At 44.3% G+C, this 27122-nt stretch overlaps 1 protein-coding gene across 2 annotated transcripts in view; it reads right to left on the reverse strand.

Moving 5' to 3' along the window:
* GRIN2D (glutamate ionotropic receptor NMDA type subunit 2D) overlaps positions 1–27122 on the reverse strand; it is a 1678351-nt gene that overhangs the window by 522399 nt on the left and 1128830 nt on the right. For both annotated transcript variants that reach the window (XM_069637325.1, XM_069637330.1), the window contains exon 6: positions 19689–19866. In XM_069637325.1, the coding sequence (XP_069493426.1) occupies positions 19689–19866 (178 nt within the window). The remainder of the gene's footprint in view (positions 1–19688; positions 19867–27122) is intronic.

A 27122-nucleotide genomic window follows, 5' to 3' on the forward strand; every position in this document is an offset into this window, starting at 1 on the left:
ATCAGTGGCCCTTCTATCTGTCTTTCTCCCTCTGTGCTACTACGTTTCCCCCTGCTTGCCCCACCCCCTCTCCTGTCCATCCATCTCTGATTGGTTCCTTGTCCAAGACGCCATCTTTGCTGAGGGTGCCAGGGCAGCCTTGCCCAGGCAGCCGGTGAAGGGCCTATTTAAAGGGCACCTCTTTAGAGCACCTCCATTTCTTGTTTGTGCCTGTTCACCCTGGGTGCCCCTGACAGGCCTTATCTTCCAGCTACTGTGACCCCAGATAAAGGACAATGGGCCTCCTTATAAGTTTGTTGGTCCAGTAACTACAGTACCTGCAAGCTTGCCGGTACTATAGTTACCAGACCGGCAAACTACGAGTGCTGTTCGCGGGTGCCTTTTAGCCCGACAGGTCTGACCTGGTGGGCAGACCGGCACCCGCGAGCAGACCATGACGGATGCACCGGCACATTTAGAATGATGCCGTTGCATCCAGCCTCCCCATTTCCATTTAGCCCTATGGGGCTCGATTGGGAATGGGGAGCATTTTTTTCCGGTGCCCGGGAATGGGCAATTACTGGATCCGCCGGGGCTGTAATGCCCCAATAATTGCCCATTCCCGGGCGGCGGAAGAACAATGACTCCGGCAGCAGAGGGCTATCGCCGAGTCATAATGAGGCCAAATGTATTTTACTATGGTTTGCTGTTTGCTGGGCACTTGTATTTCATATACAATTCCAGATACGAAATTGGATTTGGATGACCTCTGTCAACTTTGCGCCTCTAATTTAGTCACACTAGATTTGTATTCATGTAATGATATTTAATCTAGGTGCATTTTGAAGACACCCAATGTATTGAATTTAGGAGCATATTTGAGCGTAGCCAATGTATTGTCCTAGGTGCATTTCTGAGGACAGCCAATGTATTGAATTTAGGTTCATTACTGAGCGTAGCTAGTGTATTGATTTTAGGTCCATTTTTTAGGACAGCACGTGTATTGAATTTAGGTGCATTTTGAGGACAGCCAATGTATTGAATTTAGGACCATTACTGAGCGTCGCCAATGTATTGATTTGGATCTATGTGATCAATCTACACCTGAAAATTCCACATTGGGAAATCCTGAATGCAAAAATGCAGGCGTGCATTGACCACATAGATCGCAGGGCCAGTGCAGAATGGCACATTCCCGGCATTGCAAGTGCGTGGGACACCCCTGAAACCCCAGACGCTGTTATTTAGCCAAAGAGGAATGGGGGACATCCCTGCTACCCCTGATCCCCATGTGCAATATAGAAGGGGCGGTATTTGTGTTCATTGCAAATGTGTAGCAAACGTACATTCTTTATTCACGGTATCTTTGCACGATACCATTGATTCTAGGTGCATTTATTAGGACAGCCAATGTACTGAATCTAGGTAAATTTCAAGCATAACCACTAGTCTGAATATGGTACGACTGCCCTTCGAACCTCGACACTGTGCTGAAAGCCAGCTGCACCTGCAAGTTGCCACTGTACTAACCACCCCTGCTCATCACTCCTCTCCAGCATACCTCTGAAGTATCACACACACCCAAAGGGCTCGCCACACTGCACACAAAACACACATACAACATATCTCCCAAGTACCACATGCGCCCACAAGGACAGACACACCACACACAAACCAGACACCCATCACAAAAAATAACCGCAAACAACAAACAATCCAGACACTGGGCCATAACTGTCCCGTCACAACAGGCCAGTGCACACAATCAAAGCACACTGAGAAAGTCGACACGCACAGGCACCAGTTTCTCCTACTTCTGCAAAAAAAAACAGAAGAGCACAACCTCTATCCTATCCCGCTTCCCTCACTAACCTACCCCTCCCTATTTCTTACAGAGCCACGTGAATGCCTGGAGACCATGCAAATGATAACAGTGCACAGTATAAGTCAACATAACAACATAACATAAGAAATATTAAAAGTGAATTATCAAAATCTACCTACAAAAGTGTGAAGTGGTGATCTTCTTCTTCTTCTTCTTAATTATCGGAAGCGTGGGCGGACCCACGCAGGCGCTTCCCCATCCTATAGGATGATGTGCACCGCACCCACTAATTATTATTTGGCTCCATTTAAGCTCACAACTCCTCCCACCTCCCCGTCTGTCTCACAAAATCCAACATCACACTACTCCTCCTCCTGCCTCTCTCCCCATCACCTCCCAGTATAATCCTCTCACTCAGCTCAGCCACACCCAACGCATTCAACCGAACCCTCATCAATTCTCTCTCCGTAACATGTCTTTCACACCTAATCAAAAAGAAGTGGTGATCTACTATTGTGAAATAAAACAACATTCTTATTACATTGCTGCCCATTGGCTCACATGGATAAGGAGATGCATAATGGACCACATTTTAATACTTATTATAAAAGGGATATGTCAAATTATGAATATATTCTAAAGTTGTGGGATACACTGTAACATGAGACTTTGCCAGAGGGATATGTTTTTGGGAAATGTATTCAACACACTCAATGAACCTTTAAATGAAATGCCTGCTGTGGTTACTAGCCGGACATTTTTTGATGGTCCCTTTTAAAAAGACCACATGTCAACAAGACTGTTTGGTGGTACTTCGGTATATGTTGCATCTGACTATATATTGGCATGTTAGATCAGGGATCATATCACTTCCGATAGGTATTTTAATTGGTGAGTTCACCTTGATATGACTAAAGGTTACAGCATATGGAGGGTAATAGTGTAAATCAGTGGCATTCGAACTTGTGTTTGCTAGCCTTGCCCCCCATGAGTAAAGATATTTTTGCTGAGTCTCCCTTGAGTAAAAATCATTTTCCGTCCCCTCAGTCCCCATATTGGAAAAACAGTCACTGTACTCCCTTTTTTAAGAGTCTCACTCCCCCCGAATGCGTGCCAGGCATGACAGGTTGTGCAAATGGCTACCTTTCATTTCCTGGCGTTCGCTGTGATGCCTGTAGATATAATACACAGGTTTTCTAAATGTACAAAATAGCAGATATATATTGCATTTGAAGAGCTAAGTAGGATATTCCTGATTAAGAGAATACAATTATTATATTGAAAGTTATACGATACATTCTGTGTGTAAAGGCTATATGTCTGTGACTTTCCAGGCAAGAGGGTTCTGTATGGCACTGTTAGGTCCTTCGGTCGGCATCAGGGATTCCCTCCCTTGGCATTCGCTACTGGAGAGGAAGCAATGGTGTTCCAGTGAGTGAGTGAGTGAGTGAGTGAGTGAGTGAGTGAGTGAGTCTGGGAATGCAGAATCAGTGATTGCTCTATTTATTCAGAGCCGATTTGGGAGTGTTTTTGGGCTGCACTCAGCATTACTTTGAATATCACCGCACACATTCTTGACTTCATCACTGAAGAAGAAGGTGGATTTACTAACTCTTGGCAAGTAGTCTCCTAATTTGATTTACTTACATAGTTCTATCTTCAAGCACATATGTGAGAGGTTGGACATTAGCATTTTCATCAAGTTAAACAAGTGCATGCTGTTTCCCTGTTCCATCTGTTTGGTTTGTGATGTTCTCCAGATGCAGATCCCAAACAGTTCTATATATTTGATTGTGTACTAAAACTTTAAAACTGTGTGCTTTAACAAAGGTCTCTCAATAATTACCATCGAGAGACCTTTACCACAAAATAAAGTGGAAACCTGAGAATTATTTAATGATACATTAAAAATAAGAGTTTATAATTGAATACAACTAATTAATGAGAATCAAAAGACTAATTGCCAAGAGACTTTTTCAAGCATCATCCAGTGACACATTGTTTTGATATATAACTACAAGCAGTTTCATCAGAGCAGAAGAGTAAAGACTACACAAGATGACCATGCCATATAATTATAATTGTTCTTTTATAACCACCGGAGACCAGTTTCTAAGTTTGAAACCGGGATTCGAACTGCGTTGCTATAATGTGTTGCCCAAGAACTACCCTCCCGGCCCGATGAGTTACAATGATGTTTTTTCAAGAATGAAAAAATGTGGTCTTACTGGCTCAGAGTGTCCCGAATACTTCTTTTCTTTGGTATATCTTGATTCCCTCGCAGTTTTTCACATAGGACATTTTAAAAGAGAACATTCTTAGAAGCCGAAAGTTAATTGTTGAGTGTCTGTGTTTTGCTACGGGACCTATAGGTAGTTATGTAGTATTCATCTGGTAAGTTTTTTATTTTATTGTTGCATTTTCAGTTTGCAAGAAACCTTACACAACATAAGTACAAAAAGAAACAAAAGTATGCTAATGTATTTAAATTATTTGTGTATAGTCCTTATCCGACCCTGACAGGTCTCTTCACATTGTACCATAGATGTATAATAGCTCTATTGTATATGTTTACAGTATGAGACTGCATTTTAAGTTTAGTTGTTGAACATGTGATATGTATAGACAGATGATTGAATACATTAAATTACATGTTTGTTTGTTGTGGTATGGTGCTATACTGCATGGACGTATGGCCTTTGGTTGCTTCTGGGAGATTTGGGATGCCACAGGATGCTAAAAGGTCGGTGGGCAATCGTCTCTTGCCTAAGATTGCTATGTGTGGTTACTGAGTGTTTCATTTGAGATAGTGCCTGACAATCTCTGATATGTGGTTTAAAAAGATTGTCAAAGAGCTCCAAAGAGGTCAGCGTAAGTTTGTAATCATGAAAGCTGCAAGGGGTCATTTGGCATATGACTGCTCGACTCCCTGTGGAGGTCTGGTGGGGGACTGCTAGTATGTAGCCTCTACCTTTTGTTTCTTGGTGGTAGGGGATTGGGAACCACCCCATTGCCAATGGTAATCTCTAGTCCAGGGATCTGCAACCTGCGACTCTCCAGATGTTTTGAACTATGACTCCACTGGCCCCTCACTATTGATTATGCTGGCAGGGGCTTGAACTTGAGGCTTCCAGCCCTTTAAGATGAGTAGCGGTACCCTGGAGATAGATGGGGGTGCAGATTTTATTCATACATCAATAATCAAGATGACACAAATAGTTAGGCAAAGTTAATCTGTTTTAATGTCAAATATCTTAAAGCAGAGAGTAAAACGAACACCAGCAATCACTCGATACTTTGACTCTAACTACTTCATAAAAAATCTGGGTTTTTGTACCCAAAAGTGGTCATCACTGACGTGCTGACCTGTGTTATTACCAACATCCCCCTACGTGGCAAACTACTAAAACCTATCGGGAAGAGGGATTGGTTCTAAGTGAGTAACTAAGCATAGGTTCTATATTTGTATAGAGTAACAGAAAGAGGTAATTGGTTATTCAACATCAGATGGGACGACTAAGCCCTCCCTTTATAATGGCCACTATGAATGTCACTAAATGTACGACGTCCCATAGGCTACACATACTGTAGGATTCCCCAACTACGTGGTCCCCTAGAATTGGTTGGCTCTGACCCCCGTCAGTAGTTTTCCTACCTACGTTAGCAGCACGCAGACTGAACAACCAGATGCGAATAAGCTTGTCTTGATACCAGCTTCACCACCAATTAAAATATCATCCATCATCACCTCAATGGTCCAGTGTCAATTAGTACTTTGAAGGTGGCCTTGAGTTTGTGCTGTTCTCTGAGAATTTTTAAGGAGTATGGGCACTTTCTGGCTTTCGTGCATAGGTGTGATCATCTCACTCGTCCAACTTCCCTCTATCACATGACTGGACACCATGAAATTTAGCCATTTTGTGTATTTGATTTTATTCTCAACAGTCTTCTGATGTCTTTTGTTTTTGCTTGACCTTTCTGAGCAGGAGTCTCTGTTCTTTCACGTTAATAGTTTCCAATTTCAGCCAACTCCAGTTTGATAAGACCTGGGCTTTTTTGGCTCAGTCAACTCCATAATTGAGCTTTTATTCTGTTTCATTCAATTGCTTTTCTCAAATGGGACACTGAATGAGGCCCTCTTGCTTGTTCAGTACTGCTTATATGCGTAGCTGAAAAATTCATCCTTTCTTTGTTCATATGTATCTATTGAGGTATATATGTATATGTTGGTGCTTGCCGCGGTATAATCTATTTAACAGCATGTGGCTAGCTTCATGATTGCTTTGCTGCTTGCATTTCATTGCATCTGTACACGTTTAAACTATCTAAATATCTTCATTAGGTTTTTGGCTAAGTCCTGTCATCTTGATCCCAAGATGTCACTTATCCTTAGTATTTCTTTGTTCTTAATAAATCATCTTCCTCTCTGGTCTGGTTATCTTTTATATAGGTGTCTATTCAACTTTCTGTGACATCACCATTCATCTTTGTCATTTAGTTTCTTTGTTTCTTCAGGAATCTTGTTCAAATGGCCATCATATTGTCTTGATTGCAGGTATGGTTTCCTCAATGGGTACTTTACCTCCCATATTCTCTTAGGTATAGGTACTCCTATGGGTACTGCACAGAGTCCACACTCTTCTCTTTGCTGGTTTACCTGCGCAGTATACATCACATACTTTGGTTCATGCGTTTCAGGTAATGTAGGTGGGGCAGGTGGAGTGGGGTACTTGGCTCCTCCTCTACCGGCTTTTGACAGTTGTAGCTCAAAATATCAGACAGACCCCTGCTCTACTCCAACTCTAAAGCATATCCCAGAAAAATGTTCACTGTCCACAAGATGGGTGAATGAGATCCGGGTGGGGGACAGTCTTCGAGGAGGCTGGGTTATTTTGTTGGCTAAGAGTCGAGATAGCTATCTCGCTCTATGAAGAAGAGATTAATAAATTAATGCTTTTCAGCAAATACATCTCAAAATGAGAGCACAGATTACTAAAAGCTTTTGATAGCACTTTGGGTTTAGGAAAATACCCTGACCAGTTGTAGGTCAAAGGGTTCTAATAGGAGTTTCTGATTATACTGTTCAATGCCGAGACAGAGGGAAAGAGAGAGAGAGAGTGACATAACTAGGCCTCCGTAGAGGAGTTTTGTGCAGTTAGTTACCCTTCAGTGCTGCCCAGGCATGAAAACAGGTTATTTCTTCTCTAAACGGAACCAGGCTGGAATAATATGTGAGATTTAGCAATACACTGATACAAGTTCTAGAAATAGGCGAAATGGGTGTCTTCATTATGGCAGAGAGTCTGGAACCTGGAACGGATGGTACCTTCCCTCTGACCTGTCGGCCTCCAGAAAGAGTTCTGAGCATTGTATGACGCCTAGACGCGGCATCTGGCTACAGACACCTATATACCAGAAACTCAGCCTATGAAGCAGGTCGTCTGAACGCACCCTGGATGATGGGGCGTAGTCTCCTCTTAGTTCAGGGAAACGCAGGCCACATCTGGTAGATTTGTATCGAGTTTGACTTTGTGGCTAACTCCAAGATCCTACCCAGGTTTAAATGAGCCTATATATTAAAATGAAGTTGCTCCATTGGAGACACTCATAGCCTACACAGCCTGTGAGAAGAGTCTGTGCGCTCTTGCCTCTCTCTATCAAGAGAGTTCTTGGAGAAATACTCCAGGGGGCGCTCTATTTACTAAGCTGGATCCCACCACCTCCTCTCTAAAAGTTCACCTCCTCTCCCAAAGTAGAAATCTTTCTATCCAAACCCTAGCTCTTGCCAATGCTTCCATTATGCAGCTATTTGCACTCCTTACTTCTACACACGTACAGACTGGCATGTCCCCTTCAAATAGAATAACACTGTAAAAACATGTTTTTGATCAGTGTATCAACTTTTTATAGAGTACCCGAAATGTTAACTGGAGTAACAAGCACCACGATCGTGAATTTGGCGCACATCTGAAAAGTAGTGGTATTTAGTTATTTAAAATGTTTAAATTAGATGACTAAATGTGTATTACATTTTGAAGTAACTGCATCTAATTACCGGGCCAATATTTTTAAAAAAGTGTCTAATATGTAATTAATAATGTAATATGTAATCGTATTTCTGTCAAGCGCCTGCATTTCAGTTTAATTTTTAAGTGGATTGATTTAATTACATGCCTAACACGTTTTCTGAATGTGTGTGAAATGACATATTTTAATTGGCTAATTTAACAAATATAAATACCTTTATTAAGATGTTAATTATAGAAAAGACACTCGCTATTAGTTTGATCAAATGTTATGAATATACGCTAACAGAAAATGTGGCAAAAAGAATAATTCAGTTTTCACAAGTGCGCACTGCACAAACTATGTGTGGATGAAAGAGGAAAACCTGTTATACAACAATAACGTTTTTAGAATGATGTCATTGATTTGTTATTGTTTAATTATACTAGAGTTGTGCTAATCTTTTCTACCTTGGACGTTTGCACGTTGTATTGTATGGTTGCATTGTTTATTTATTCATAGAGCGCACCGGGCCCTAAGGCATCAGGGCGCTTTTCAAAGGTTACATTTCAAAGTTGACAGTGAAAGGTAAATCAAAATAAGTAAGTAAACAGAACAGGGACATTTACAATTTTCATAGTTGCAGGTTGTGATGTCATTGTATCATATGAATTAGCTGCAGATGTACAATGCTTCCCAGCACGAAGGGCAGGCCGCCAGATTAACGGTCCAACATGAGAGCGACATTTCGCACCTGACTGACAACAGTCATCCATCTCTGCAATTGCATCTACATTGTAGGATATTTGATATGTGTTCACATACAGAGTGGGCGCGTACCCCAAACGAGACACCCAGGGTTATACCTCCCCCAGGACTGGTTTAGAACATTGAATCAAAGGATGCATGTTAAAGCACACGAGTAATCATTTATAAGCCAAAAGGCCTGTGACTCATGTTCTGAAGGCGGGAGTCAATGAAATGATACAGCACCTCAGGGTCTACTACTATACCCAGGAGCAAGCTCCCTCTGCGCGTGGATAATCATTTATGTGCCCAATAGAAACGCCTGTGCCTGTTAGAACGAAGGAGCGTGCAGCGGACACCCTGTGACGAACTGATACATTTTGCAGCAGCAATAAAATAGATAGCAATATTAATCCTGAGCCAGGAGAAATTACATCATATAATGGCCATCACTAAATCTTGTTTTATGTGGACCACATACAATAAAATACACTCAAATGAACTTGTTTGCTGCCTCTAATTCTCCTTCCTAGCCCTTTCTTGCTGCAGCAGTACTTGCTCTCGACTGAACATTCATGCTATGTGTTGATTCTGAGGCGCTTGTGATGCTAGCCCATGGATGATACTGAGCCACTTAGGTACTTGCCCATGGATGATACTGAGCCACTTATGATACTAGCCCACTGATGATACTGAGCCGCTTCCGCACTTGCCCGTTAATGGCGCAATGTGCAAATTAATGGTCGAAGTGAAGCAAGTTTACCTTGACGCGAGGGGAGGTGCCATTACCTGCAGAGACGCCCCAATCTGGAATGTGACATCACCATTACCATGTGTGGTGTTCACCCCTGGATGTTAAGGGCTGTTTTGTTTTAGTGAGAAAATCAGATCGTGCCAGGTTGTTCATTCAGTCGTGCCAAATTCATGAAGTCTGTTTACAGAGTTGATGGATGTGAGTCATGTGATATCATCAAAACAGAAAAGGGACTTCATCAGTACAGGGCTGCAGATTAGGGAAGAGACTTTAACAACCATGTAAGGACATTGCCAGTGGCAAAATTCAGCTTTTTCCTTTTTTGAAATAGCCCACTGTATCTTAAGAGAGATTTGTTTGAGACATTTACTGCTTTAAAATTGTGCGGTTTTGCTGGCAATAACTTCAAGTTCTTGCTCCAAGTTACCTGCTGACATTATTGGCTACATGACATTTGGACACTCCACCCCTTTCTTCAGATTTCAGCTTCTTCACACATGAGACGGTTGCCTGAAATCGCGTAACATCAATGTGGTCGTAGAAACTAATTTTAAGCATCTCGACGTGAGGAACACAACTCAAAGGTCCCTGTGGAACCCTGAAAGCCACGTTTCAAGGCACTAGGAAGCACCGGTTCCGAGATATTTGCACTGCACTATGCCAGGGTGAGGCAACAGGTGGGGAGAGCGCCCAGGACGTCCCAGTACGCTGCAGCACTCCAACTCTCGCCTCCCCTCCACATCTGCTCTGGGGTATGTCAGCCAGCCGCATGCACCCATTCTCAGTGCAGTTTACTTGAGAGTGCAAAGCACATCAAGTGATAAGTGAATCAAACCAGGATCTTTCAGGATCATTATTTTTTAACAATTGAAGGGTGTGTTATCATCTATATCTACAGAACCCGTGCGGAGTACGGGCACCTTTTGCTAGTATCTCATAAAGTACATTTATTTACCACTGGTTTAGCGGAGAAGGCCTTCGAGAGAGTGATGTTGTTTTTCGCTTTTTAAATGAAAGGTTGCCAGCAAATACGACCCCCCACCCCCAACACACAAATCACAGTGATACACCTCTAAATTAAAATCTGTTTTGATCTTTCCCAACTTTATATTTTTGAGAGAACATTAATAAAAAACTTCCGAATTTGTCTCCAAAAATCTACTATGTTTGGCCAATAGGTGAAACCAAAAGTTCAATCAAAGTGACAGTAATTGTTCACTTTTTGTGAAATGGTTTAAACGGAAATGCACAAGGTTTGGCTTCTAACAGGGTCTGTAAAACCACATGGCATCCCAATACTATAGCCATGTGTTACAAACGAAGGTTAGAAACTAGAGTTGATGATTAATTCTGTTCTCTGCTACTGGCCATGAAGCCTGCTATGAGAATGTACACAGCGCACAGAATCTATCAGGAACTTGAAGGCACCTTTTTTCCTGAACTCCCACCCCTCATGCTTCAGGCCCCTAGACATTTGTGCCCGGTTACTATGAGCCCATATTATTTCCTTTGGATGTTCTTTACAGAGAACTCTTCTGCTTCTCTTCTGACAACATCTGGAATGGTATCACAGCACAGCTGCCTCTTCTTGTCAGCATCGTAGTAACAGTGCCGGTGCTCGTGGATAATTGTGCGCAGCGCGCAAACAATGAGGCCCACGCAGACGTGACTGGCTTCAACTCAACTTCATAACTGACTGAGACTTCCTGCCTCATCACGTCACTTCCCTCAACTTACCTCCACCTAGCCCCGCCTCACACATAACGAGGCTGATGCCTGCAACATGACACCTTCCCCCTTCTTAAACAGTCAATATATTAACCCATTTCTTCAATAAGTCTTACGGGTTTCATCTTGCGGTGGAGCTGGACTGTGTCTCGAGGGGCTGAGCTCCAGACCCTTCCACTCTTCATCAGGCACCTTATCGTCTCCCAAGTAAGAATCAACTGACTCTCCCAAGGACCAAACATCTCTGGGCTCATCCCATGGCTCGTCACACTCTTCTGTGTTTCCCCTCCATTCCCCAAAGTGGGATATATTTTGGGTGGTTTAACGTCCCTCATTATCCTCTGCTGTGATCATGGAGCCCTTTATTTGTGTGACAGTGAGGGATCCTGCTGCAAACGTAGAGTCTTCTTTACGTTGTTGTGTCTGGCGTACCACCACTCTGTCTCCTACTTCAACCGTACTTTCTTGTGCACCCCTTCTCGCATCTGCTGTGGCTTTCATCTTCATTTTCTCTCTTGAGTCCTTCTCTCGGATGTCTTGGTCAGATGGTGCGGACACCTCAGCGAGGGGGCCCTTAGGTAACCGAGTCCTTAGCCTCTGGCCGAACATTAGGTCTGATGGCATTTGCCCATGGTGCTGTGAGGTCTATGTCAGTAGTCTCTCAAAAGTTGGTGTAGTGTCTCTTCAAAAGGTTTGCGGGACACGTGGGTGTATGGCAGCACTCGCTTGATGTTCCCCATGAAGCGCTTGACCATGCCGTTGGCCTGAGGCCAGAGGGGTGTGATCTTTTGGTTCTTGAACCCCATATATTGCATGAAGTTGGCAAAATCATTGTTGGTATGGTGCACATAATGACTTTTGGGATGCCATACGTTGTCAGTATGCGTTCCAAAGCCAGATGGCTGCTGCCACCGTGGATGGCACAATCTGTACCTAAGGAAATCTTGAATATTCATCCATTACCACCAATGCATACGTGCTGTCTCGGAGTGGGCCAAAAAAATCTATCACCAGCTCTTACCAGACTCGTTCTGGCAGCTGGGACATTTGCAGAGGGTTTGGCCTTGGAGTTGGTGCTACTACACAGCAGATGGCACATTTCTTCAGGGTTTCTTCAGCTTGCTTATCCATCCCTGCAAACCATATCATTTGTCGGAGTAGCTTCTTCGTGGACACCAACCCCGTGATGCCCCTTGTGTGTCAGATCCATGACTTGCTGACACAGTGACTTGGGTAGGATGATCTTTCAGGACAATGTTGTCTTCAGTGACTGTGAGCTCTTCCTGACCAGCGTCATGCTTTTGACATCTTCTTGAGATGCAGTATCAAGGTGTTTTGCCATTTCCTTTGCATTCCTTAGTCTCCCTTGAACAATGCACTCTGCAATGATGGCGAGGGCTGCTTCGGCTGCCGATTCCTGTTGGAGCGGTTTCCACACCAGGTGGATTGGCTTCATCTGGTGGATGACATAGTGCAGATAGGCATCTGCAATGGAGTGCTCTGGTTTTAGGGTCTCTGCTGTATCGTGGGAGAAGTAGTTGGCTGGGTTCATGACCTTTGCCGGTCTGTGGCATTCTTGCTTTTGGGGTTCCGGTAGATGGTAAGAAGGGCCTGGTGGTCCATGGTGACTGTGAAAGCCTTCCAGAAGAGGAAAAGACAAAAATGCTTGCAGTCCCAAAAAAATGCCAGGCTCTCCTTCTCAGCCTGTGAGTAATTCTGCTCCAGGGTTGTCAGGCTTTGGCCGGTGTAGGACATGACCCTTTTGGTGTGCAGGGACTTGGGGTCATATTGGGCCAACATCGAGCCAAGGCCCACTGGGCTGGCGCTGACAGTCACCTCCATTTCCTTACATGACCTGAAATTTGCCATATCTGTGGTGGACGCAATGTTTGCTCTTATAGTCTCAAACTTAATTCACACTCAGGGGATCAGATTAACTCCTGGTTATCTATAGTCAGCTCACGGAGTGGTGTGCGCACTGTGGCATTGTTTTCCAAATAACCAGAGCAGTAACTTGCAAGGCCTTGCAATTATTTCAGGTCAGATACATTCGCTGGATGAGGAGCCCCCTTTAGGGCTGCAAACTTTGTCAGGGTCGGGGTGCATGCCATGATTTGAAAATATGTGTCCAAAGAATTTCAGTGTTCGTTTTCTGAACTCACATTTGTCCTTGTTAAGGGTCACCCAGGCATATTCCGGCACCAGACAAACCCGGTGTAGTGTGTCGTCATGCCCCTGAGGGGATTTGCCGAAGACCAAACTGTCATTGTGGTTCTTAAGGTAGTTTGGGTTATGTTTGATGACTTGGTGGATCTCCTCTTGGAAGATTTCTGCTGCTGAGGATATCGCAAAGTTTAGCCGTTTGTAGCGATATTGCCCCATGTCACTCAAAAACATGCTGATGTAGCATGATTCCGGGGCAAACTCCAGCTGGTGAATGCCCTTGTTGAGGTCCAGCATTGAGAACATCGTCGCCCAGTTGAGGAGGTGGATCATGTCTGTGATTCTGGGGGTCTGGTGACATTTGCGCTGCATGGCTACATTCGGTCAGCGAATGTCCACGCAGAGGTAAATGGACCCCTGAGCCGATTACTTCGAGACAGGTGCAAATGGTGAAACCAATCTAGGGAACGTTGTTTTTGAAATAATGTTTACCGAATCTTTGGTGACTCACATCCTGTTATGACTTGAGAGCAAAGTGCTTCCACGTTTGAATAGCAGTGGAACGCACATTGTTTGATGCAGATGCAGAGTTGCATGACAACATTGTCCAGTGTTTCACCTCTTTCCTGCATAGTGGTGTGAAAGATGTGTCTTTCATAGTCCATGTTGGTATGAGGGGAGAAGTATGTGAAGAGACCCTGTTGAATCTCCCTAAAGGTGGACTTTTCCTCATCTACTAGTTCATATAGGATTTCTCGCACTAATGCCCTACTGCCATGGTCAGTATAGTTTTATTTCGTTCATCGTCCATGGGCCCATTGCCCCAACATATATTTTAAAGTCCTTTGCCCAGCGCCCCACTGTGGGCTGAGATTACTGCTATCAGTGAGGTCAAATGCTGTGGGCAGTTGTCAAGGAGAGACAACCCCTTGCGCAATCTGAAATACTTCTGATGGATGGGCCGGCACTGTGGCTGGTACCTCGCCATCTGACATGGTGGGTGTGGTGTGATCCTTTCCGCTGGTTTGTGAAAATGCCTCACTGTAGTGGAATCTTCTCGTCTACTTGTCTTGGATGCAGTGAGGGCTGAACAGCACAGTGTCTACCAAGTGAGCCCTGGGTGAAAATGGTAGCCGTAGACCCTGTTGTGCAGTGCAGGTCCCCCCCTCCTCACCTTCACAGCATTGGCCCTCACACAGCTGTCGCTGGCTCTGTCAGCAACATAAAAGGAGTCCCCTCAGGCTTTGCAGGCTGCCCATCTGCATCTTGCAGACATGCCTGTTGAATGATGGACATAAATGGAGGTGCAGGCTAGCTTGTTGTGGCAACGTTGTGACTGCTTTGCACCCGTTATATACGGGGTGTCTGGGGGACCCTCTGGAGTCATGGGATATCACCGCCGCCGCCCGGTATATATTTATGTGGGCTGCACTTGAAGTGGCCTTTGGCATCACTGCTGCCACCCGGGACAGATACAATGCCTGCTGCAAGTAACTGCCACCGCCGGGGTCGAAATGAATGCAGGCTGCTCCTGCAGCGTTCGAAGGAGCACTGCTCTTTCAGCTGCCCGGCTCACCGGCTTGTCATTGGGTCGACCCCCTCATTGCCAATGTCAGCATCGTAGTAACGGTGCTGGTGCTCGTGGATAATTGCGAGCAGCGAGCGAAATAATGATGAGGCCCATGCAGTCGTGACAGGCTTAAACTCAAATTGATTTCTAACTGAGGCTTCCTGCCTCGTCACGTCTTTTCCCTCAACTTGCCCCCACCCTAACCTCGGCTTACACATAACGAGGCTGATGCCTGCAACATGACACCACTGTCATCCCAGTTGATCCCTGGGAAAGCTTCAGTCATTAAAGCACCCCACTCTAGGTCCGCCCGCTCTTTCGTTCCCTTTATCCTGCAAGTCTGTGAGTTCATAGCAGACAAAAATCAGAGTCTATTGCATGATCCATGAGCAACTAAACTACTCAGAGACCTCTGCCCCACCATTACTCCTCTCCTTCTCTTAACCGTTCGGCATTGTTGCTTATGTTAAAAAAAAAAAAAATGAACAATTTTGAGGCCTCTCCTCGAAAAACATGTTTGTTGCCCATCCTTCTCCCAGTGTCTATTTGCCAACTATCAGTCATGGTCACACTGTTGAAACAGGCGTTCACTGTTGGGCTACATACTCAATAGCGTCTTCCAGTTGTTGGATTCTGAGTAGCCCGGATTCCATCCTTCCAAGTTCAGCAAATGGGTGCTCCTGCTCGTGCTTGATGACGCACACTTGGTGACAGACTGCGGTGGTATTCGTGGGCCTGGACTGTATTTGATCTCTCAGTCTTCTTCAGAGGGATTTATCAGAATACTCAAGGCCCAGCATCAGACTGGTTTATGTTCCCCTGGCAAGTCAGACTCTTTGGAAGGATCATGATGGACCAGGCAGAGGACCTTCAACGTCTCTGACAACAGATAGTCACGGCCAGCTTTTCAGTTTTGGAATGCATGGTTTTTCAAAATCAGATGTGCCAGCATATCAACCCCTCATTCTGCGCATGTTGAAGTTACCTAACAGCACAGAATTAGCCACAATCTGCGGAATGCCACCAAGAAGGTGGCCTTTAAGACTGTGAATGTAGGAGGAGAACAGCAGTGCAAGAAGGGAATCAACCCTGTGAACAATTGGGCAACAATTGGGATTTAACCCTTTGAATGTACTAGACACTTTGGGATTTAACCCAGTAACCTTTTTTCAGGTAATATATTGGCCAGGAACTGGAGTGCGCGCCTCTCCGCTTCCTGTTTTCGCATACCAGAAGGACTGCTTAAAAATCCGAAGATGCAACCGGCACGTTTGGACCACTTAGTTAAATTGAGAACTCAGGGGGAGGTTGGAGTACAGGATCACAGTTAAGGTTACATATTTTACTTTAATCATGGGACAGATTGAAGGGCACACAAATATCTCTGCCTTGCATGGGTTCACATGTTCATAGCTCCTGCACATCCTACCGTCTGGAACATACAAACAGATGATGAGACCGTCAATCGTCAATAAAGACTCTTCCCTTCCCTCTCCATCCTCCCACAAGGACCATCTCCCATCTTCCATTGAGGAAAGCCTTGAAAGCCTCCGAATTCTGGAACCAGGGTCTTCTCAGTATCAGTGGATGACTGTAGTCATTAGCGCTCCATCAGTACATTGCTATTATCAACACGTGTTGTCATATGTAAACTGAAACATAATTACTTCACTTAAGGTGCAACACACATGCCTCTCTTGCAAGCATTCATTTATGAATCCAGACATTTCTATTGTTTCATTAGAAGGAACACGCCTTTTCAAAATGGAACCTCGTGCTTAAATTGTGCTTTGAGCCAAAGAACTTTCTGTGCTTTTTTAAAAAAGAAATGTTTTTAATTACAACTATGCCACAGCAAGTATTGATTCTGCTTGAGAGTTCCTTGGAAGGCTGAAAGGCAGAGTCACCCATGGCAGGGTTCCAGGCTTAGGTTTTTTTGACATTCCTTATCTGGTGCTTTATCCAAATGAGACATCTCATTGGTATGTCGTTGCATTTGTAATGTCTACTCTTTCCTCTACAAGTAAGGTTTATGTCAGAGGTTTGGACAGAATGGCGCGGACATCAGGTATTAAAATTATTAGCAGATTTCTTACACTTCTTTTTGGCATGAGTATTAGTTACTTGCACAGGTAAATCGTTGGTTCGGCATTGTGCTCCTCCAGAACAAGTAACAGGAATCTGGCTTAAGGATGGGTTAATATTATCATTATTATTATATTTACTATTGTTATTACTATTATTATTGTATTATTATTATTATCGTATTTATTGAGCGCAGACCAGGCTTCGAGAAGCAACAACAGAGGTAAACAACAGTACAGATGCATAACAGAGCGCTTTTCAGAGGTAACAGAACAGACATACAGCGGGAGAAGTATACAGAGGGCCACAGAGGAGGGGTAAAGCTGTACAAGGTGGTGGGGACGAGAGGGGTTCGCGGCATCTAGCGAGTCAAACAGCGAGGCAAGCAGTGTGATGGCCTAGGCGCTGAGGAGGAGATACTCCTTGAAGAGGTGGGACAGGTCTGAGGCTGACGGGGGAGTACTTCCATAGTCCTGGGACGTAGGCAGAGAAGGCTTGTTTTCTTGTCCTTTTCTTTTTGCAGCAGTGGATTTCAAGTCTGCATGTGTCCTGTCTTCTGGTGGTGTGCTGTCCTCTAGAGATGCTGAGTTTCTCAGTGAGGTAGCTGGTTGACTTGAGGGCGATTGCTTTATAGATGGTGCAGAATTACTTGAATGTGATTAGTGCATGCAGCGGGAGCCAATGAAGGTTGATGAGGGCCAGGGTGATGTGGTCGTATCTGCATGGACGCTTGATGAGGTGTGCAGCCACATGTTGTGCACTTCTCAGGGGCACAAGGGAGGATGACAGGAGACCTTTGAGGAGGGCATTGCCCCCTTACAGGTGGGATAGGGCCAGTGCTTGAACAGTGGATCAAAAGCTGTTGGGAAGGATGAAGGGCTTGACTTTCCGTATGAGAGCTGATACCAAGCTGTCTGAGTTTTTTTAGCTATGTGTGTTTCGAAGGAGAAGTACTTGTCGATGTGGAACCCGAGGGACTTGGCGCAGGATGTGAGCTCGGATTTGAAACCCTCCAGGTTCATGGTTGATATCCAGGTCTGTATGTATCAGTGTTTGGTGTTGTGGGTGAGGAGCAGGAATTTGGTCTTGGAGGTGTTGAGCTTCAAGTATGCACTGGTCATCCACGAGCGTGCCAAGATCCCTTTAAAGTAGACCAGTGTGTTCTCTTTATTATACTTTTTGGAATTGGAATGTTGTAGAGACGATACCTCTAATATATTTGAAAATGTTGCTGACTGTTCTCTTGTAAGATTACGTATGACCCTTCATTGGGCACTGCTTGATCAGGGACTATGCAAACATGAAATCCAGCCCCAAACGTATGAGCATAAGGATGTGGCCAAAGTGGTCCTAAAAGCTCTGGGCAAAAAAATATGGTTTTGCCAAAAAAAAGGAATAATTGTTACAAGATCTTATTTTGAAGATTTGATGGTTTTTTTTTTAGAGAAAAGAAACGCAAGTTGTGCTATTGTTAACACGTATTCCCACAGCTTTCAAGAAAATCCACAAAATCAATGCAAATCATGTCCACTTTTGGGGGAAACTAATGCCAGAAGAGAGAAACCAAAGAGGAGCAATAAGGAGAGCAGGTTACTGGACCCAATGGGTAATGTTACACTTCTGGAGAGTATTCTTGCACATCAGGTCCCACCCCCCTGGGCGGGTGCAGAAGCCGATCAGGTTGCTCCGAAACCGAACTGAACCACACAAAACAAGTCCAAGGATTTGGAGCAAGCTGCAAGCTGCTCACAGCCTCCTAGCGATCTTCCCCACGCCTCTTCCTTCGGCTTGCTGCACTCACCTGTTGTCTTCCATTTCGGCACCATCACTGCCTCACGATCCTGGATCCCAAGCCACCATGGAAATTGAGAGGAGCTCTGCATGAAACACTGACTTGCATTTTCATGGTGGCCATCCTGGGTGAGTATTTCCTTGAGTCAGTGGGTCGCGGTGAGCGTAGGACCCATTGATGTAACCAAATACATTGCTACATGCACCCCAGAACTTTAAGATGGGGTCCTAATAGCAGTGATAACATGATCTCTGTGCTGTGATTGATTGTTTATTTGTATAGCGCTTATACACAATGGGGCTCATTACGAGTTTGGAGCTAGCCATGCCGTTTTTACTGGAATGGCAACCCCCAAACTCGAATCCGGGTCCCGAAAATGGGAATTACCGGGCCATTCCGACCTTTGCAGGCCCGGTAATTCCCAGTCGCGGGACCCGGACCCGGACCCGGTACGTCCCCATTTCCATTTGAGCCCCCATAGGGCTCAATGGGAATGGGAAGGATAGTAACATCGGCCCTGTTAATGACGCTACCGTTGCTACCATCCTGTTCTGCTAGCGGGTGTCACTCTGCACGTCTGGTCTGACCAGGCGGACAGAGCGACCCCGCGAGCAGAACTCGTAACGTGGCGGTAGAGTGAGAACAGCGCTGACAGCACTACCAGCGCCGTTATCACTCTACCGCCAGGGTCGTAATGAGGCCTAATGTGTTTCAAAGCGCTTCAAGGAGGGAGGGAACATGGGAGAATACAGTTACATTCTTACAAGTCCTTGAAACAGATCAGAATGTGAAAAAACGATCAGAATGTTACCTGTGCGAGGTGGTAATATCCTGGGGACCCTCTGTATTGGCCCTTCCTAACCTTGAGTCTATTAACTCAGGCTCCGAGCTGTTACCACATAGTACATCCCAGGGATCTTTTTAATATTGCTAGATTGATGGTAAACAATATAAAAACGTCATCATGTGCAATAGTGTCATCCTTGTATAACCACTGCCCCAAGTGACTGTTCAAGATCGGCAGATGGCTGTTTCTTACCTCTCCGATCATGCCGTTCCACACCCCATCAATCATCTTCCCGTGCTTCCCGTTGGTTACAAGGTAAAGGTCATAGGTGAAGCCGATTGTCTTGGCGAGCCGCTTCAGAATGTCGATGCAGAAGCCTTTGCAGCATTGCTTCACGAAGATGATGGGGTCTGTGAGAGGAGTGGTGAGACTGAGAAGGAAGGGAAAGACAACAGGAGGCATGTGAGTGAAGCAGAGCACTCATTCAAGTTCATACTCTTTAGCCATCACTCTACAAGCATGGCCCTCATTCAAGAACTGGAGTTTCTACTGGCATTTGTAGAGCATGACACAAATTAAGCTTCATTTCCTGTTGATCTTGAGCCATTACCTACGCATGCCAACAGGGTAAACAGAGATGGCACAGCCTGCTTACAGCAACAGGAGTCAGGTTAATGGCTAAACATCTTTGGGTATCTTTTGACAACCAGTGGGGTAACTTTGCTGAAAATGTTGGGGGGACATGACATCCGAAGAAAAGGTGCCCCAGCCAAATGAATGGGGACGAAATGGTGTGCCATGCAAGTTGGGGGGACACACACCCCTCTGCCCTCCTAAAATTACACCCATGTTGACAACACTTGCCCCCCAAAGCATGCCCAGTTCAGAGTTTATTATATATGTGCACCGTGCTTGTGGTAGCCTGGGTGCCAGACAAGTACCATCCAGGAGCAGCCCAGGATCAGAGCAACTACACCTCAATTCATAAAGGTATATATGAAAGGGCTAAGAAAAGGAAGCCAATGCAAATAGACTCCCCGTGAGGTTGAAGGTGCAAGACCTATGTTATCTGTGGACTTGCCTGACTTGTCCATGTTTTTCACTTAGTAATATAAACAATGCTGCCTTCTGCAGCAGAACCGAAAGCTACAGTAAACTACATGCTTGACCAATCCTTATTTCATTCAGCTTTTTACCCTCTTTCATATCTCTTGATAACAAGGAAAGAGCGAACTGTGCCAGCAGGCTCTGTTCTGTGTGCCCACCATCTTTACTCCCTTTCTAACGTGGTCACAACCTGGAATACATAATAAGTTGGGCCACCTCTGTAAGGAGATCTTTAGTTCACACCAAAATGGGGAAGAGGGAGGGATTAGTTGGACGGCAATTGAATCGCAGTGGAAGTTTACCCGGCAACTTGAGGTGACCCGGCCATGTGCAGACACCTGCCATGGGGCTTATTCAGGGTGGTCTGAACATGTAAAAAGGTTTTAAGGGACGCTATGTGGGAGGTCTGGGTCCAGAGTGGTGCCTACTGCCTTTTGCAGGGCTACAGCTTTGGCAGCATGAGTTTATGTCAAAAAGGACAAGGATGAATGGGCAATGCTATGGGTCTAGCTTGTCCCCCCGCATTAGCTCATAATGTGTTGCCTCCAGATCTGCCTATGGCATTTATTTGTCCTCGGGTGGCACCTGAAGCCGGACTCCCACCAGAAGCTCTGCCCACACTACCTGTCTCTCTCTCTCCCACTGGGGTTGTCTCTCTTTCTCTCTTTCTTTTTCAATGATATCCTTACTAAACATAGCATTGTTTGTCAGCTTAACTCAGCGTGCTCCCATTGATGTCCCATTGTGAATCCCTTCTCTTATAACATGTAAGTGCTCATGAGCCTTGCAATGGGAACGCGTTGAGTTAAGATGGTCATAACTTCCCACAACTGCTGAATTTCGAGGGGTTTGTTGCGTTAAATCTGCACAACTTAACTGCATGTTAATTAAGGTTCTTTAAGTGAATTTCAAGGGTTTTGTTATATCATAGTTTTTTACAGTCCACGTCTACAGTTTACAGATTTAGGAGAAAGCCTCTCTCCTTACCCAGAGCACCCACAGAAAGCAAGGTGAGCACTGCAAGAGGAGTTTTTCTTCTTGTCCTTAACCCATGAAATACTGTGAAAAAACTTTGTTAAAGGGATGTTATGGTTACAAGTGAAAACAAAAAACCCTTGAAATTCGCCTGTTATGTTACCCTAAGCAACCATAACTCGCGCCACCTCCGTGCACTGCTAAGACTAACACCCAGGAAATCAAAGATGACATCACAAATGGCATTGATGACATCACTGATGACAACACAAATCTGACCCACTTCTTTTTGTTCACTGACATATCTAAGTCACGGGGTTTTGTTCACTGATAGAGACAATCTTAAAAATCAAAAGGTGTTACATATCTAGACATTAACCTTGCTGTATGTTGTTAAGACACTTACCTTAGTATTTGGCCTCAGTTCATGGTACACATACATGCGGAAATAACCAGTCCTCAAACACACAAATCATTTCTGTACTTCATAAAAAGTTTAATGTAACTGTCATTTTTTGGTGGTGTTTCTTTCCTCCTTACTGAGGTTTGTCTGTATGTGCCTCAGATTTGTATGCATTGTGGGTCTTCCTATGCATTGTTTGTACTAACACAATTATGTAGTAAGTCTTCAAATATTAGCTTTTAATTATTAGCTATTTATCACATGTTTATCATTACTCAAAACTCTGATAAGGTACCATTCTTTTTTTCACTATCCAAAAAATACCAGATTACAAATATTGTACTTCTATAGTGCATGCTGCAGCCCTTGCTTACCTGTATGTATGACTAGGTTCCTCTTTAAAAAAAAAAAACACTCCAATATCATGTTTTCTTCAGATGAGTACATCTTTTAATACATTAAGTAGTTCATGATAGGTCTCCCGATCTACCCTGACATCTTGTTACTAACATTATAAACTCAACCCCTTTTAGAGACGTTTTATCAATATGAATTTCATATATGATGTCATTGGAGATGTCAGCAATGACATTTGTGATGTCATCTTTGATGTCCTGAGTGTTAGCCTTAGCAGTGCACAGAGGTGGCGCAAGTTATGGTTGCTTAGGTTACCATAACTGGCAAATTTCAAGGGTTTTTCAGTTTTACATTTGTAACCATAACGTCCCTTTAACAACGTTTTTTCACTGAATTTCATGGGTTTTTAAAAGTAGTGCAACTTAACCATAACGTTCCTTTAACCAAGTTTTTCAGTGAATTTCATAGTTTTTTACTAGTGCACCTTTAATATGTTACAAGTCCCTTATATTGTACCCCCCCCCCAATGTGGTAGATATGGAGTCCACAGACAGCATGGTGATCCGCGAACGTCGGGCAGCATTTTGAAGGCTCAGAGTCATAGGGGAGGCCGAAAAAGGATGTACACATCAACCAACAAACAGATGTACATAAAATCACAACTAATGTTTACAACATGAAAATATACCTTTTTGTAAAAACACTTCCGTTAAAAAATATTCATTATTTTATTATTTATCACACATTATAATGGAATGCACCAATGACAAATCATAACTGTACACTCATATAATCTGCTCACTACAACTTTGCAAACAGATTGAGATACACCAGGTGCTAATTGAACAACACATTCTTACTAAACAGTAAATGTATTGTATTTATTTCTCTATTATTAATTTTCAATATATAAACATGTGTTATAAAATAGAAGCACCTTTTTTTCTCACAGAAACGGCAAGCACACTTGAGTGGTTAGAGGAGAACATCCCAAAAAATGTAATGAGCAACGATAACATCTTCAAAGGTATACAATACATATTTTAATGTAAACAAATAATGTATTTTGTAACACCTTACTAAAATAATAATTTCTATTTTGTTTACATTACATAGTTGTCATGAAGAAACCACACCTCAGTTTAATTACACACAATCCCAAGAATCACAAACATAAGTTGTATACCCAACTGTAAATAAACAAATCGTAAATTTGTCTGAAGAAATTGCATGAACTGAGTAATGATTTTAAGGAACTTTTACATTATGACCAAAATCATGTAATTAAAAATGTTCCCTATCACTGTCCTTCTTGCGCCTGTCCCTTTTGTCCCCATCAATCATCCCCATCAAATTCTGAACATTTTAATCAAAGACGCTTTGATGAAACCTCACTCCCTTCCTCCCCTCATCATTATTGGATTATTGTGCACAAATTCCAAATTCTCTAATTTATGTGTCCCAATCCGATACCCCATCCTTTTCTTGAATACATATATTGTTTGTACCATAAATGTTTTGTTTATTGTTGTCTGATATTTCCTGTTATTTTTTTAAAACTCCCATTATGAGCCCGCAGACAGCACAACTGTCCAGAGTGTCCACACTCAAAATGGAGGTGTTCCCGGACAGTCACGATGTACAGACAAGTCTGATTTTGTGCTATGCACTTTTAATTATTCCCCAGACACAGCACATGTCAGATGGACATCCAGCGCATGCGCTCTGTGATTCCTGCCCAAAGGGTGTCCGCGGATGTCATTATGTGACAACACCTGTGCGACATGATGGCGGTGTCTGCGAACGGTGTCCATGGCTGCAGACAGCCAATCTAGGGTGTTTCAAGCAGACACGTTACCCAGGCAAAGCTCTCAGACCAATTCTACGTTGATCTGGCAACTTATTATAACTTTTCAGTAGTCGGCAGAGTATACAACTGTCTGCAGATGGTTCCTCAGAAGGGACCCACCCATTACATGTCTTCCTTCTTAATCTGGCTGTCCAGGAGAGAGCACCTGCTTCACTGCTGTGCAGATTTCTTTAGCAGAGGTTGTTGTTGAAGACCATGGCATCTCTTATGGCCAGCACCCCCACCAACACCACCATCATCATCTGGAGGGCCTGGAGAGGGGAACAGGTGCAGTGACATAGAAGAGGAGGATCAAGAGGAAGAAGGGGATGAAGGGGAGGATATCCCAGTCACCAGTACTCGGAGTGAGTCCTGAGTGTGGCAATTTTTCTCGACCGTTGGAACTGTCCCAAAGGCTCGTGCCAGCAAGGTTTGATGCACTGAGTGAAAAGTTTTACTCAGTTGTGGGAAACCTGTCTTGTATTCCTATGGGACTACTTCCATGAGGTGCCACACCAAATATACCCATATAACTCCTCTGAGAAAGGTAATACCTTTCTCAGGTAAGAGCAGGTTTACTTCCTCCATAACATCATCTTCATCTACTCCAGTCACTACAAAGGATACTCCTTTGGGGCAGAGGATACCAGCAGCGGCTTCACAGGCCATAAGAATTCTGTTGACCCTTACCTTTTGAGGGTCACAGTGCTATCTATGCACTGTGAAACACTGATCCGTAGTGGTGAGCAGTTCTGGAGTGTTTTCGAGGCTGCAGCCAAGGAACATGAGAAACACTGCCACCTACCTGATTAAGCCTTGCACACCATGTGCCTCTCTCCACCTGACCCTTCCTCCCTTTGTTTGGTGCCCCTTCTCTCCCTTCCCTTCCCCACCTTGCCTCTCCTGAAAAAAGACCCAAATAATATAAAATCGAAAAGAAACACACAAAAAAGGTTTCTTTAGGAGCTACCTTTCACAGTTAAAAAATACAAGTAAGAAAAGAAATCACAGGCCCCTGTGCAGCCGGCATAGTCCACAGACAGCGTGGTATTCTGCGGACATCCAAAAAATGTAAATTATTTGAATTTTTTGCGTTAAAATAGGGTGGTTCTTAAAAGAACCTTATTTTGTGTTTTTGCCATTTATATATATTTTTTTTATGTTTTATTTTACAAACTGAACTAAGAAAACATGTCACTGAATTTATTTATTTCTTCTCACTTTCACCAAAACTGTTTCAAAGCATTTTTTATGTTTTCCACAAAAATCTGATTAGCCACATCAGTTAGATGGACTTCATCTCTCTGAAAAATGTTGGCACTATCAAATTTAATGTTCTCATTACCAAACAATGTCATGCCAACATCTTACTCAAAAGCAGACACAGCTTTATTGATATTGTGCCTTGCTTTTCCATTTTTGGACCAAATGAACTTGAGCACATCTACATCTATCTCTTGCCAATGCGTGAAATAATTATGTTTGACCTAGGGAACATTTCCTTCAACTTTCCCAATGTCTCCATCATTGCAAACTGCAATGAAATTCCAGTCACATTCACCAAATGGTTCCCTCCACAATGAAAAATAATAATGTCCAGATGTTTCAATTCAACCATGTTTGCACAAAATGGGAGCAAGTCTACCCATTGCATGCCTCACACTACTGGGTTCCTTCCTCTCTGACATCTTTTCCTCCTTCCTCTCCAATCGACCCTCCCATGTCCAACTGGGTTCCTTCCTCTCTGACATCCTTTGAGGACCTGCTCTCAAACCTTGACTCTAACACCCCATGTGTTCTCATTTTGCTCTACCTCACTTCTGCCTTTGACACTGTCAACCACACCATCCTGATCAACCGTTTCCGTGATAACCTGGGTATCACTAGTCAGACTCTGGCGTGGCTGACCTCCTTCCTCTCCAATCGACCCTCCCAGGTCCAACTGGGTTCCTTCCTCTCTGACATCTTTTTCTCTATGTATGGTGTCCCCCAGGGATCTAACCTCTCCCCCTGGCAGTTCAACCAGTATCTGGCACTTCTTGCTCACCGCATCTCCGCTCTCTGTCCCAACTTTCAGTGCTACGTGGATGATACCCAGCTCATTTTCAGGCTACCCTCGGCCTCCTCTTCCCCCTCCCTCATCTCTGACTGTCTTTCTGCTATCCAGGAATGGTGTGCCGCCAACGACCTCTGCCTTATAGCCAGTAAGACTGAGATTCTACTTATCGGCACACCCACTCCCTCATTCCCTGCAGCTCTCTGGCCGGCCTCCCTTGGCCCTCTTCCTGCTCCTACCTGCAAGGCAAAGAACCTTGGGGTCATCTTCGACTCCACACTCTCTTTCTCTCCTCACATATCTGATGTCTCTAAGAAGTCACACTACCAGCTACACCTCCTCAGAGGTATCCTTCCTTTCCGCTCCTTCCCCCAGAAACTCACTGTCTCCAGAGCCCTGGTTCTCTCGAAGCTGGACTACTGTAACAGCCTCTATCTAAATCTTCCTGCCTCTACTCTCCGCCCTTTGCAACTCATCCAGAACAGGACTGCGAGACTTGTCCTTGGCCTCAAGCCCAGGGACTGTATCTCTCCAGGACTGAAATCACTACACTGGCTCCCAGTGGCTGCGAGGATTAAGTTCAAAACCCTCTGCATTGTCCACAAGGCCTTCTGGGGCCTTGGGCCAAAATACCTTCAACACTCTCTTCCTAAATATCTTCCTTCTCGAGCTCTTCGCTCATCCACCTCCAACTACCTCAGGGTCAGCCGCTTATCCAAGCAACGAGCTGGGGGTAGATCTCTCTCCGCAGCAGGGGCCTCCCTCCGGAACAGCCTTCCTGCCTCCCTGAAACTTGAGGAGAGCCATCTCCGGTTCCGGAAGCACCTCAAAACCTCCCTCTTTGCCTCCGCTTTCTCTCCCTCTCTCCCCTGCTAAAATCACTGAACCTGCACTGAATCTGCTACTGGGCCACTCACCGATCTCGGTCCTTGGCCCAGC

This window comes from Ambystoma mexicanum, chromosome 1q, assembly GCF_040938575.1.
Source record: "Ambystoma mexicanum isolate Mex_15411 chromosome 1q, UKY_AmexF1_1, whole genome shotgun sequence".
Lineage (NCBI taxonomy): Eukaryota > Metazoa > Chordata > Amphibia > Caudata > Ambystomatidae > Ambystoma > Ambystoma mexicanum.